General features: G+C 35.7%; 1 protein-coding gene across 2 annotated transcripts in view; it reads right to left on the reverse strand.

Annotated features, from left to right (window-relative positions):
* The window catches only part of smyd3 (SET and MYND domain containing 3), a 142,553-nt gene that overhangs the window by 101,730 nt on the left and 26,632 nt on the right, over nt 1-14,191 (reverse strand). For both annotated transcript variants that reach the window (XM_042773645.1, XM_042773644.1), the window contains exon 5: nt 14,001-14,137. In XM_042773645.1, the coding sequence (XP_042629579.1) occupies nt 14,001-14,137 (137 nt within the window). The remainder of the gene's footprint in view (nt 1-14,000; nt 14,138-14,191) is intronic.

Here is a 14,191-nt window from a genome sequence, read left to right on the forward strand (position 1 = left end):
AAAATCTGTGCCATTAGTGCCACCAAATTGAATAAAAATATTTTATTGTATTTTTTAAAAATGAAATAAATGAGAGCGGTTCAGACTTTAATAATCAGGGTTTTAGTCTCAAAAAGTGACCTAAACAGGTGGAGGCCATATTCTCGATCATTCTGTCTCCTGCTTTCTCTCCAAGTCCATTAAGAAGGAGAACTGTCATAAATTGTGCAAACAGAATAAGCCCTTTGAGAAAACTCAAAGCAGCATCTCACTCGCTATCACTCACATACATACAATTAGTACGAGCAACGAAAGCAAATCTTCATCAAACATTGATGGGAATCAAAGGTTATTGATTTTCTGCAGTGACTGCTATAGAGGAAAAATGTGACAGAAAGCCATACCCGCCTTTTATCAAAAACAAATGGCAGAAACTAACAGGAAATGCATATATTTGGTATAACAAAGCTGTTCAGTTTGTGGTCTTAAATTCTGGAAGAGAATTTGCATTTTTGAGCCACGTGCTCCCACTAGAATTACTTGAATTAACTTTCATGCATCGAAACCAAGTGAAACCATTATGCACTTTTTTTTATGCGAATTGTCCTATAAATTGATGTCATGACTGAACAGCTTTATACAAGGAATAGAGAGCAAAGATCTGCACATGAAAGTGAAAATGTGGAAACATTTCTGCTTTTAAAATTTGTTACTGGGTTTGTCAGATAAATCATTATGAAAGACTGCAAGCTTTCATTATTTATAACTGTATGAGAGAGTTTAACCAGTGCAGGTTTTGTGGTGGTCCACTGTTACAGACATGAAGATCCAACTTGTTGTGTTATATGATGGATCTTTGAGTAAATTTAAGCCAAAAGCTGATTTCCCAGTTGTGTGAGTTTAGCATTATTCAGTTTTCCGTTCAAGCATCCTGGCTGTGGTCTGACAGGAGGTTTTTATTCTTAGTCTTGTACTGGAAATTGCTCAAGAAATATATTCTAGAACATAAATTTACCAAGTTCAAAGACTCTTTTAACTCTAGCAACTAACATAGGTCTTAAAGGGATACTCCACCTCAAAATGAAAATGTTGTCATTAATCACTTTCCCACACGTCGTTCCAAACCCGTAAAAGCTTAGTTCGTCTTTGGAACACAATTTAAGATATTTTGGATGAAAACCTGGAGGCTTGAGACTGTCCCATAGACTGCCTAGTAAATAACAAGGTCCATAAAAGGTATGAAAGTCATCATCAGAATACTCCATCTGCCATCAGACGTGCAATCTGGGTTATATGAAGCGACGCGAACACTTTTTGTAAGCGCAGAAAACAAAAATAACGACTTTATTCAATAATTCCTTTGTCAATGGTCTTCTCTGTGTCTCCATATCACCGTATGCTGTGTATGCTCTTTTGTGTCATCCGCACCACAAGGATGCGCTGTTTCTACATGTATTTAGCTTTGATTTGAAATAAAACAGCACATCCTCGTGGCCTGGATGACATAGAAGAGCATATTAATTTATATATATTTTAAAATAATTTTTTGCTTATATCACCCAACCCACTTTGGAAAATGGGGATGCTTAGAAAAACAAAGTAAGAAAGATATAGTTCTATATTTTGAAATGAGGTATTGAGTCCTGCAGTTGCTAAATTTCTTTCATTTTTACCCTCATTTGAGACTGATGAGAAAACTTGAAGGTTAATTAAGGCATAGTGTCAATATAATACAAATATTAATAAACAGATAAGCAACTAAAGTCTTTAGAGCTGGGAAAGTTAAGACCATCCGATCGTTTTCATTGCTAATATATTTCAATTAAGCACTGAAATTCTCCATAGGCCAATATCAAAGGAGATGCATTTGCCAAAATATAAAAACACCTCTGAGATGCTGCTCTCAATGGAGGGCCGTTTGAATAATAAAAAGGTCCAAAGAGAACAAAAGATGCTAAATAGCAACAAACAAACTTTGGTGAACCATATACACATTTCTATACAGTACACAGATGTCAGCTAACCGAATGAATTCATCAGTAAAATCTTCAGTCTTCAGTATGGAGGGGAGTATAAATTAAGCTACTTTAATTAATGAAGAGATGTGGCATACTGATCATGAATGCACTACCACTGCACAGTAATTACAATTAAATGCAAAGAAAGAAACGTTGATTATCACAGCTAAGACTAATTTCCATGAAAAATGCAGTCTTGGAAAATTTCACAAACTGCAGGGGAAAGAGGGAGAGAGAGTAAATTGGTGCTTAATTTCAGCAGACATGAACTACACAAATGTTCAGTTAATTAAACAAATAGGATCTTATATTGTCCATATAAAAATGATGCAACACAGCCTGAACAATAGCATTAAAGTTATTAAGCTAAGCCTGTCGTTAAGCTAATTAACATGTGTAACCAATGGCATTTCTGTGCAGCCCAGCGTTAGATGGGAAATTAATGCTCAGCACTGCTGGCCTGATGGGTTTTTTCCTCAAATTTAATCAAAAACTGATTTTTGTCATACCTCCTATTTCACTTACGTTATATTGAAAGAGAGCAGTCTTTACACTTATAGTTGTCTCTGCATATTAATCTGGCATATTAAAGTATTTTATGTGAAATGGTGTGTTTCTTTTTATAAATATAAAAAGAACTTAGTTGAAAGAATAACAGAACTAGCATTAAATGTAATCTATGGATATGTGGTATCATGTAAATCTATTCAGCACCAAAGTCATGCAGCCACAAATTGTGCACAAATGTATGTAATAAAACAAAGAAAGATATTCAAATAAATCTGCCCTACTGTAAGCTACGAACAACATTGGGCAATTCATAAGTCCTTTAACAGGTGCTGAAAATGAGAAAGAGAGAGAGAGACGTTGCCATATAAAGAGCTGGTTTCTATGGTAACAGTCTGTCTGTGGCTGTGAATGCTTAATGCATGTCAGAACTCTGAAATAATTTTAATACATTACAAACAATATATGTAGATCATTGCATGGTAAAGGTCTGGTAATTTGTAAAAGTGCTGTGATTTAGGTTCTAATCTTCAGTGATAGTAGTTTTCTGGTACAACAACAAAAAGAACTGTGAATATGTCATTATGTGTTGTTATGTTGTGGTATAGTATGTAGTATTTTTATTATTGTGATATATATACCGTGGTACTTACACAAAACCATGTTTTTTCAATAGCATATTTTTACAAAAAAGAAAAAAAAAAAAGCCTAACAAAACACACACAGGTTTCTAAAATATAAGAGAAATTTGTGCCCATATGAAGAAAAAAAACCCCGGTCAGTGCATTTCATACCAGGTCATAAAATAAACCTTAAAGACGCCTCTGAGATTTCAGCTCCATGCTGCACAATCACAGTTATACAGCCGCACTGCTTCTCCAGAGTGCAGCTGCACCATACAGTTCAATAAATACAGCTCTTTCAGCTCTTATGGGAGATATACATACACACACTCATTCTAAACACGTCTGAGATCTTAGATCGATCACATCATTATCATCCTCTGTTAATTTTATTCCTGTTGATGTGATACCCTTCAGACACCTGTAACCACTGAGCAGAGTTACATCACTGCCTATCACCTCATTTGCTGTTCTCCAGATGTACAGTAGCAAAACAAGTTCATGTAAAACAAAAAGTTTCCTTAAAAATATTTTATTTTTAAAACAACTATAATTATGCCTATTATAGTGCTTGCTACTACATTGAATAAAAATTATATATTTACATGTTGAGAAATATTATTCATTCATTCATTCATTCATAATTACAATCTTATATTTACTTTATTTGTAATTTATTCTCTCTTTCTCTCTGTGGTGGGTTGTAATATTTTTTTTTTTTTTTACCCATACAGACAAGGTTAAGGCAGGTTAAACCTATTACTAGGCTGGTGAATTGAGAGATTAATTCAGAACATGTGCAGAAAAAAAAACAGAAAGAGGAAATTGCCATCTTACAGGAAAAAATAAGTCTTTAACAAAGAAAATAACATGACTTCTGTTTAAAATTAGTATGATGGAGCAATTACATGCTGCTGTTGTATGAGCTACTGTCATAAAAACTGAATGCACCAATTATAAGTTGCATATAATTGTGAATATGCATGAACCTCTGGCAAAGTCCAGTAGTTATAGTATGTGATTGCACCAATTATAAGTTGTTTAATGTTTGGTATATTCATTAATTTCTGTATATGTTTTTATATGTATATTATAATTATGAATATGCACGATACATACATACTATATATGTATATGTATGTATGTATGAAATACTTTGCTGTTACTTTTAATACAATAAAAGTATTCAGTTAAAAAAAAAATACTGACCCCAAATTTTTGAATAGCAGTATATTTAAATAATTACATTTTAAGTTACATTTCACAGCTAGATAGACAGAATGATAGACAGCGAGAATGACAGTTAAAACGACTGATAGGACGATGGATGGATGGATGGACAGACGGATGGACGGACAAACATACAGAATGACAGATAGATGGATGGATGGATGGATGGATGGAGAAATACCTGATAATAAAGAGTCTGTCTGAAGCCTTTGCAAAGAGGCAAAATTATGACTTATAAAATAGTGCTGTCCCACAAGTTACTTAACATATATTCTATACTGCATTGCATCTACAGAATTGTGTGGCGTTCTCACTGTCTGTCTCAGTTGGGGTTAAGGTTGTGAGCGGGGCTGGATCTGACTGTAACAGCAGGCCAGTGTTCAGCTCCTCCTCAGACACACAGCTGGCATCTGTCACAGTGCTATGGGCACGTCAAACACAGGGCAATACTGACAGATCACTGACGCAAGCAAACACACACCCTACATGGGATAGATGCGCACATAAACACTGAGTGCTAAATGCTTTTTATGGAAGAACTAGGCTGGAAGACATTAAAATAAAAGCCTTATCTAACATCCCACTCAAAATCAACTACATTTTTATCACACGTCAACACTTGAGTATTTCAATATCAATTACGCCTTGTGGAATATTGCCAGAACAAAATTTTCAAATAGATGAAATTAATCTTATCCTGCGGTTTCACTCTATTAAATATTTGCTGTTCGTATTGTATTATTTTGTGTGTCTAAGCTGTGCTGTCTACTGTGGAAACAAACCAAAGCTCCACTGCCTGTAGCAGTTAGTTAAGACTGGAAACCAATGATAAAAAACAATTCAAATAAGAAAAGAACAACGAGGAGAGAAAGAAAGAGAAAATGAGAATTTATAGGAGAAGTCTGTCATTTATTTTCATCGATAAAGTATTTTACAGTTAATGTATTGCAGCTTTAGTCTACTCTACAGATGGATTGACAGATGGACAGAAACATATTAAAACTGTGGCCGATTAACAACAAAAGGCTAAATGATACAATTCTAAACTGTAAATAAAACAAAATAATACATTAACTAAATATGCTAAGTGGCATCACAACATTATAATGTACAGGATGACAGATGGAAATTCATTCTGAGACTTGCTAAAGATTACATTTGAAATTGTTATTAAAGTATTAAATACAGTGGGTATAGAAAAGAATCACCCTCCTTTAAATCGGGTGACCATATGTGCCTTTTTTCCCGGACATGTCCTGGCCAGGATTTCTATATTGCCCAAAATATCCAGGTTTTGGCTTTGTTTTCCTATTTTCATACTTGCTGAAGGTAATGATTGAAAAGTAGTTTGAACAATAACATCCAGGCATTAATAGTCTTCAATGTAACATGATCCTTCAAAAATCATTCTAATATGCTGATTTGATGCTTAAGAAAAATTTCTTATCATTGCGATAATGTGGAGAGTTTGTTGAGTTTTTTTGAGGATTTTTTATTATTTTTATAAGTTTTTTTGATTAGAATTTATTTGAAATGAAAACATCATTTATTTTTATTGAAGTCTTTAAAGTATTTTTTGATAAATGTGATAGATTCTTGTTGAATAAAAGTTTTTTTGTTTTTTTTACTTACCCCAAACCTTTGAACAGACAGACAGACAGACAGACAGACAGACAGACAGATAGATAGATAGAGAGAGAGAGAGAGAGGAGATGAGAGAGAGAGAGAGAGAGAGAGAGGAGAGATAGAGAGAGAGAGAGAGAGAGAGAGAGATAAGATGCTTCAGATGCTCTAAATTAAGAGGAAATGCTGTATAAAGCAACAGCTACACATTCATTAAAAACACACTCCGCTCTCACTTCAGCACATTACAGTAATAGCTTGTTACAAAGGAAAAACGTCAAAAGATAATTAATAAACTCAGAATGCTGCCAAAAAAGCTCAACTCCCTCAGCCCGAATCGTCAAAATCGAGCAAACAAAGCAAGGCGACCATAAATCACTAATTATCTTATTACTGGTAAAGTCGAGGGTGAGAGAGAAGGAAATGTGGTGTGAAACAGCTACATGGTAACAGAAGCACTGTGGGGGTCCATAAAGATGAGATATGTGTGTGAGAAACTGTTTAGGATTATGGAAAAAGAGACTGTAATCTGTGTGTGTCATTGGTGGGCGAGGACAAGAGATATTAAAAGGTGTGATTACAGTGCTGAGGTACAAGTGTAATGAAAATCTCGCTTTACTTCATTTGGAGCAAGTTGGCAGGCAGGAACATGTACTATAGAAGCTCATATGTGCTTATGATTGATCGGTCCTTACTCTGAACTGTAATTGAGATCATGTAAAATGTCTGGCAATCTCAGTGGATATTGCAGACGATCAACACTTACACTGAAAATGAAATGAAATATAGAGCGAACACAAGGGAGAATAAAATGATGACATTCACTTGCCTTTACATTTGAAATAAGATTTTACTTAAAGGGACAGTTCACCCAAAAATGCAGATTCTGTCATCATTTGCTCACCCTCATGTCATTCCAAACCTTTTTTTCCTCCTTTGACACACAAAAAAGTAATTTTGAATTAAGCAAGGTGAACTGATGGATTTCAAACCAAGCCAAGTCTATCAAAAATACTTCCAAAACTCATAGTGGTGTCCAGATGTTGAACAGCTTGAGAGATGCCCTGAAGACCATGCAGGAACCACCAGTCACCTTAGAGTGACATTCGAGTACACCAGACCAGACAGCACATCCATTAGCGTTTGCTTCGCTTTCAGCAACACATGACACACATTCATCAATACTCTCCCTGTGCTCTTAGGGACAATGCTGCTGAACAGAAATAAAACATCATCCATCTATGATAGTCAAATATCTGTAACACTTTACAATAAGGTTCAATTCTGACACACGAGTTAACGCATTAGGCATCATGAACTAACAGCGAACAATCATTTTTACAGCAGTTTTTAAAATCCTAAATGTTACCTTATAAACTACTGTTCAAAAGTCTGGAGTCAGTAAAACATTTGTTTTAAAGAAATTAACACTTTTATTGAGTAAGGATGCTTTAAATTGATCAAAAGTGACTGTTTTTTATTGTTTTAAGGGTTTTTTTTTTAAATTAATCTGTTTTTAAAGGATTCAATATATATAGTGTGTGTGTGTATATATATATATATATATATATATATATATATATATATGCAGAAGAAGAAGAAGAAGAAGAAATGTTTGTGTGACACTGAAGACTGGAGTAAAGGCTAATGAAGCTTTGATCACAGGAAGTGCATCACAGGAATAAATTAAATTGTACATAAATTTAATATTACGCATCACAAAGGATTTTTATTATTTTTAATAATATTTATAAATAATTGCTGCCTTTTTATTATTATATAATTAAATTTTAATAAATGATGATTGTTGAAAATTAAATACCTCACCTGTGTTTGTTTGTGTGTATCCATTCAAAATGTGTGTTATTCAAAATACATTAATGTTTATTAATACAACTTGAAATGCTAAAAATGTATTAGTACATGCAGAACTTTAACACAGAACAATAAAATCTGCAAACAGTTGTTTATGTATTGTTTGTGTGTGTGTGTGTTTTTGTGTGTTTGTGTGTGTTTTTATTTGTGTATATAATATTAGTGGTGTTTTTAAATCTGGGTCTGAACATCAACCAACTTTGTTATTTACTGAATACATAAGTTTAAAAAAAAAAAAGTAAGAAAAATTACAAATCTCCAAGTGTTTTCAATATAGCCAATATATCTAAAGAGCTGCGTGGAAGACACAGTAAATACCATTTAATAATTGCAAATAAAATATATGCTATATTAACTTACAGTATAAGCCTTGCATATATACAATTTGTATAAAAAAAATGATTATATATATATATATATATATATATATATATATATATATATAAGGCATAATATATAAGCTATAAAAAAGGCATTTTAAAACAGTAAAAAAGGCATTTTAAAGGCAAAGTAAGCTACAAAAGCAACAATAGCAACAACAAAAAATTCCCAAGGGTTTCGGAAGACTTGCACATGAATGAATGTTTGTCTCTCTCCATTTCTTTGTTTCCGAGATGCAGCACAATACCTCTGTGGTGTGTATTGCAGGGTTATGGTCTGGTCAGGATGAGGAATTGAGTGGGCGTCTCAGAGAGGTGATGCATTTGTAGAGTCTGTAGAGTGTCTCTTCTGCAGGAGGACACAATTAAACTCTGTCATATACAGCTCAATAACTGCTGCTTATTGCTCCATATCAGCAGGATACAGCAGCTGATTGAGTATACGGATATGACTGTTGATCTTTGCCCATTTGTTAATGTGATATGGTGTTGTTGATGTAAACAAAAATGCACCAATTTTCATGCCAATTAAAATCGATGCACTTGGCCACAATTTGTTGATGGTAAATATTTGCAATAAATTAAAAGATCCATAATCGGAGTTTATATAGGAGGAACAGTTGGACAGTTTTTGAATATCCCCTTTTAAAATGTGTTTCGCATTACCAGGCGTGTGTCAGCCTTCTCGAAAGGCACTGATGCACACACACACACAGGGCTCAGAATAGTAATGGGGCATTTTACTGGCTCTCCTTCCAATAACCCACATCCTCCTCTAGACTGAAGCCCATCACACACATGCGCACGGTTGTTTTCCTATCGTGATGTGGACTTTCCATTAACTTCTACTTTTTTATTCTGAGCTAATGCTATTTTCTGTCTCCTCAACCTAACCTTAAAAGAATAGTTCACCCACAAATGAAAATTTGCTGAAAATTGCCTCCCCCTCAGGCCATCCAAGATGTAAATGAGTTTCTTCATCAGAACAAAGTTGGAGAAATTCAGCATTACATCACTTGCTCACCAATGGCTCCTCTGCAGTGAATGGGTGCCGTCAGAATGAGAGTCCAAACAGCTGATAAAAACAATCACAATAATCCCCAAGTAATCCACACATCTCTAGTCCATCAATTAACTGTTTAGAAATGAAAACCATCCAAAACAGGATGGATATGAATTATGTACTCGTATTTTGGCAACGAAAAAAAAAAAAATTAAAACGCCTTGATGCATTTGTTTCTTACAAACACTCAACATTTCACTTCATAAGACAATAACTGATTGTCTAGAGTCATGTCGATTACCTGTGCATTATTGTGATGTTTTTATCAGCTGTTTGGACTCTCATTCTGACGGCACCCATTCACTGCAGAGGATCCAATGGTGAGCAAATGATATAATGCTACATTTCTCCAAATCTTTGATGAAGAAACAAGCTCATCTGCATCTTGGATGGCCTAAGGGTGAGTAAATTTTCATTTTTGGGTGAACTACTCCTTTAGGACAAACCTTTTAGCATTTATACATCATTTAGTTTGTCTATTAAGTCGTTTTCCTCAAGGGAACTGTCGGCTGGTCCCAATGTAGCTAACTAATTTCAGGTATCCTTGTGGCTCCCACAAACACACAAACTCTCAATTAACACATACAATCACACTACAACGGACAATTCCTAAATAAACACTTGCAAAGAGTGTACCTGTGAAGAATAGACACATGCAGACACCAACACGTACACTTTACACGTCAAAGTAAGAGGCTTTACTACTCTATTCACCGTATACTGTGAAACAGGACCTTCAGTGTGCCAGCAATAGCCAGAGGACACAAAGGCAGTTATGTTCCTTCATTCAAGGCCAAGAGTTCCAACAAACAAAACAAATGGTATATGCAATTGCTTATGTGCAAACTGTATATATAAGATATATTTAAGAGCACGCTGCCCCCTGTTGGTGCAGTCTGACAGTTTTTGGTGACAATGGAAACAGTAGTAAATCTCTTAATATTGTCTGAGGTTGTAGCACAAAATGACCTTAACGTTCCCAGCAATATAATGATTAAACTTTCGGGATACTCATGGTTTAGTCTCCATAGTCTCTGCAGACTCAGAGCTGTATATAAACCATCTGTCATGTTATGATCAAGGTTTCCAGGATTTTGTCTTTATGTTTTGCAAGACTAATCTAATGAAAAAAAAAAAAAAAAAAAACTCTGATTAATTATCAGTGCACACGGAATGAGAGACAGATGAATTTTCAGCATGATTTCGGTCATTTGTCCAACTATGGAGCTTAAAGCTAAAGAGCCTGAAGTGAAATGACAGTCAGACTGACAGAAAACAATCATACATCCAGACATTACCCTGGAGTCACTGGAGGGTACTATGAAAAAGCACTAGAAGATGACAGTAACGGTGGGGTTCTTTTATTAAGTGCCAGAGCCAGACCACCCAGATCCCTGTCAGTGTGACCTCTGACCTCTGCTCCTTTAAAGTCAGAAATGAAACATATGTTCAATGACAGCATCTGTAGAGCTCTGACAAAGGAGAGATGTCATCTACCAAATCATCTTTCCTTTGCTCTTAATCCATATATGACTGTCAGGGTGAAACTGAGGGGAAAAGGTGAAGATTTTTGCAAATCTGCTGACATGTGGACTGGACCTGCTCGGAAAGATGTTGAATAAAGCATGACTCATTCCAGAATAATGGTCAAATCTCTTTTAAGCCAGTATGAGCCAAGTCCCATGTTAAAAACTCATTTTAAAATATGAGAGAAGGACAAAGAGGAGAGGGGGGGGGAGGGGACGAGACGAGACGAGACGAGACGAGACGAGACGAGACGAGAAGAGACGAGACGAGACGAGACGAGACGAGACGAGACGAGACGAGACGAGACGAGAGGAGAGGAGAGGAGAGGAGAGGAGAGGAGAGGGTTAATACTTTTCACAATTCTGTGTAAAATGGCGATAAATTGGACTATAGTTAGTTCTCATTATAAAGCTGTTAACAGATCAATGTGACACAAATCACTTTCTTAAGGAATATTTAAAACCAATCTGCTCAGTAAATCAGAACTGTTCAGTCTGTCTATAAAAGACTTGCTCCACAAAAAAGCTCCCTTTTGAGTTCATAACACACATATGCAAGAATTAACAGAAGCGAATACTGTATTCACTAAAGCCCTGGACAATAACATTAGCATTCTCTTACAACTTTAATTAAAGCGGCACATTTACAATCACTTCAGTTCTGGAATGTGAATGGCATGAATGAATGTCCCCTCGGATCTGGATTTTAATCTAAATTCACATGTTCTGACACGTCCCTCACTCAGTTTGATTATTGTAATTTGAGTTTTTGCCTCCTACCTACTCCAGTTTGTGGGTAATTCCTGCTTAATATGAATAAATAAATAAATTACACTGCCAACAAACATCCCAAATTCCCCCGAGGAACTTCCACTGCATGTTAGGGATACATTTTGAATATTATAAGAGAATTAGTTTCAGCAATTAGTTTCAGCAAATGGCACAGAATATCGGTCTGATTTGAAATGGAAATCATTTTTGGGCCACGGATGCTTGTTTTCACGCTGATTAATTGATTCGGCGATGGGCAGGGTGTTGGTTTAAAGCGGCTGAACATGTTTGTAATGCTAAAGATGAAGTGCTGGGCCAAGAGCCGACTCTGACGAGTGGAGTTAATGCAGAACAGAAAGATTCGTCAGCAGTCAGGGTCAAAACCAGCACACTTCTTCCAGTGTCTGCACATTTGTTTTCCACACACACCTAAACTGAAATATTCATCCAGGATTTAAGTGCATCTCATTAATGAAGCATGGAAGAATGAAAGAATGTGTGAGAGGGAAAGACAAAAGTTTACTGCATCAAGAAGTATGACCCATTATAAAAGGTAATGCGTGTAAAGTGTTCAAGGATAGAATACTTCGAGTTTCATTCAGTAATAATTGCATTAATGGTTTTTGCCTACAAAAAAAAAAAAAAAAAAGTCCAATGAAATGCTGGTGGAACTGAATATACTGTTCATCACATACTCTATTAGTAGCACAGACACACTTTTGTGTAGGTAAAAGAAATAGTGACAAGTCATAGCAATGAAAATGTACACTTGAATGAACACGTTAAAAATATGAAAAGCAGGGCATTGAATGGTGTGGGGGGGGTGGTAGACAAAATGTCAAGACACAATTTTTTCCTTAATTTAATATTTTTAACCTTTCACAGCATTCTAAAAACACGGTGATCAAATATATCACACAGTTTACACAGAAAACTATAGAAAAGTAGTGCAGTAGAATGCAAAAATGGCCCCATGTAAATGAGCGACCCCTAATGCATTTATATCTTACTTAAAAAGATATTTGTAAACTATTAATTTAATAAGCTACTGATTGTGGACTACAAGAATTTGGTGCAGTTCAGCTAAATTTTCATTTGCACTCTAATCTACTTTATATCTCCCTCTTTTTTAAAAGAGGTTCAAGAGAGAGAGTGTTGTTCAGAACAGGAAAAAAAAAACACCCTCAAGTAGTTAAAAACACATTTTTTTTTATAGTTGAGATTCTGTATTTATTTATCTCCCTAATGCACATCTAGAAACAACAAAGATGGAAAAAACACACATACAAACACCTCCAGCTATAGAATGACACAAAAACATCAAATTAACCCAACATTTTCTGTGATCTTTCCAGTCATTTGTAAATACTGGATTATTATGATTCATTACCCAATGAATAATTGACCCTGATTAACCAGCTATTCAAAAGAACCAACTCAGCAGAATGACTCACTCACAAATCAAACATCATTATGGCTTGGAAGCAAGTACAACAGAAAATAAGTGGATAAAATACTTAAAATATAAAAATGACGACTTTTCCAGGGGGAAAAAAAAACTGAATTTAATAACTGATATTTCCAGGATTTCTATGACTGTGGGATCTAAACAATACATTACAGTATGATCGCCAAAAAAGTGCATTGGACGCTCTCAATTCAAGCATCTGTGTGTGTTTTACGTAACCCGAGACTTGCCCTGCTGTGGTGTTTAGTGTTGGATTAGAAATCCTCATCAGATCCACATTTGGGTCTTTGATGCTTTATATGAGAAAGATGGCTGCTGGCTGTCTCTCATATAAAACAGGTGTTTGTGTTCACATGCAACAGGCATTTGTTTATCCCGGGCCAGATGTGCAACCCCTTCTGTGTTTACATGCAATCCTGAAGAGAAGATGACCATGTTCACCCTGAAACGCATCTTTCACTCAACGTGTTCACAATTACAGTACAGAGTGATGGTCGGTAAACAAGCAAATAAAATCTACTCTCACAGGAATCCAAACAAGCGATCTCACTGACACAACTGTAAATAAACTAGTACATTAGCATGCACCTCAGGCGTCCATGAAGAAAACAGCAGAAAATGATGTCCTCTTTGGAGGCGAAACTGTCAGGAATCTAATGATTCTGGATCTGATTTGATTTCACTGAATCTTTTAGGACTATTTTCTGAAACTAAAAATAATATTCAACCTTGAACAAGAAATGCCTTAATTTAGCTTCTACAAACAACTTGTTCCCTGTTTCGAGGAGAAAAGACAAAAAAGATATTGCAGCATGGGTTCACAGCAGGTGATGTGAGGATGGGAAGTGTGGCATGCTGACACCATTCGCAACACTGCATGAGATCTGAGAGCGCGACCCCTGCTGACTGCCGGAGATGACAATAAAAGGACACTTACTCTGGCGAGGAGGCTGACGGGGTCGAGGCCGGGCGGAAGCTGAGACAGATCGTGGTTCTCCTCACCAAGATAGAGCTGCAGCGTCGTGCAGAGGTGCCCCAGGCCCTCTTTCTTCTCCTCACTCATGTCAGCTAGATCTACACACAGAACACAACGCTTTCAACATCTAACATCAGTGATACCTATGAATG

Source organism: Cyprinus carpio, chromosome A17 (genome assembly GCF_018340385.1).
Source record: "Cyprinus carpio isolate SPL01 chromosome A17, ASM1834038v1, whole genome shotgun sequence".
Taxonomy (NCBI): Eukaryota; Metazoa; Chordata; class Actinopteri; order Cypriniformes; family Cyprinidae; genus Cyprinus; species Cyprinus carpio.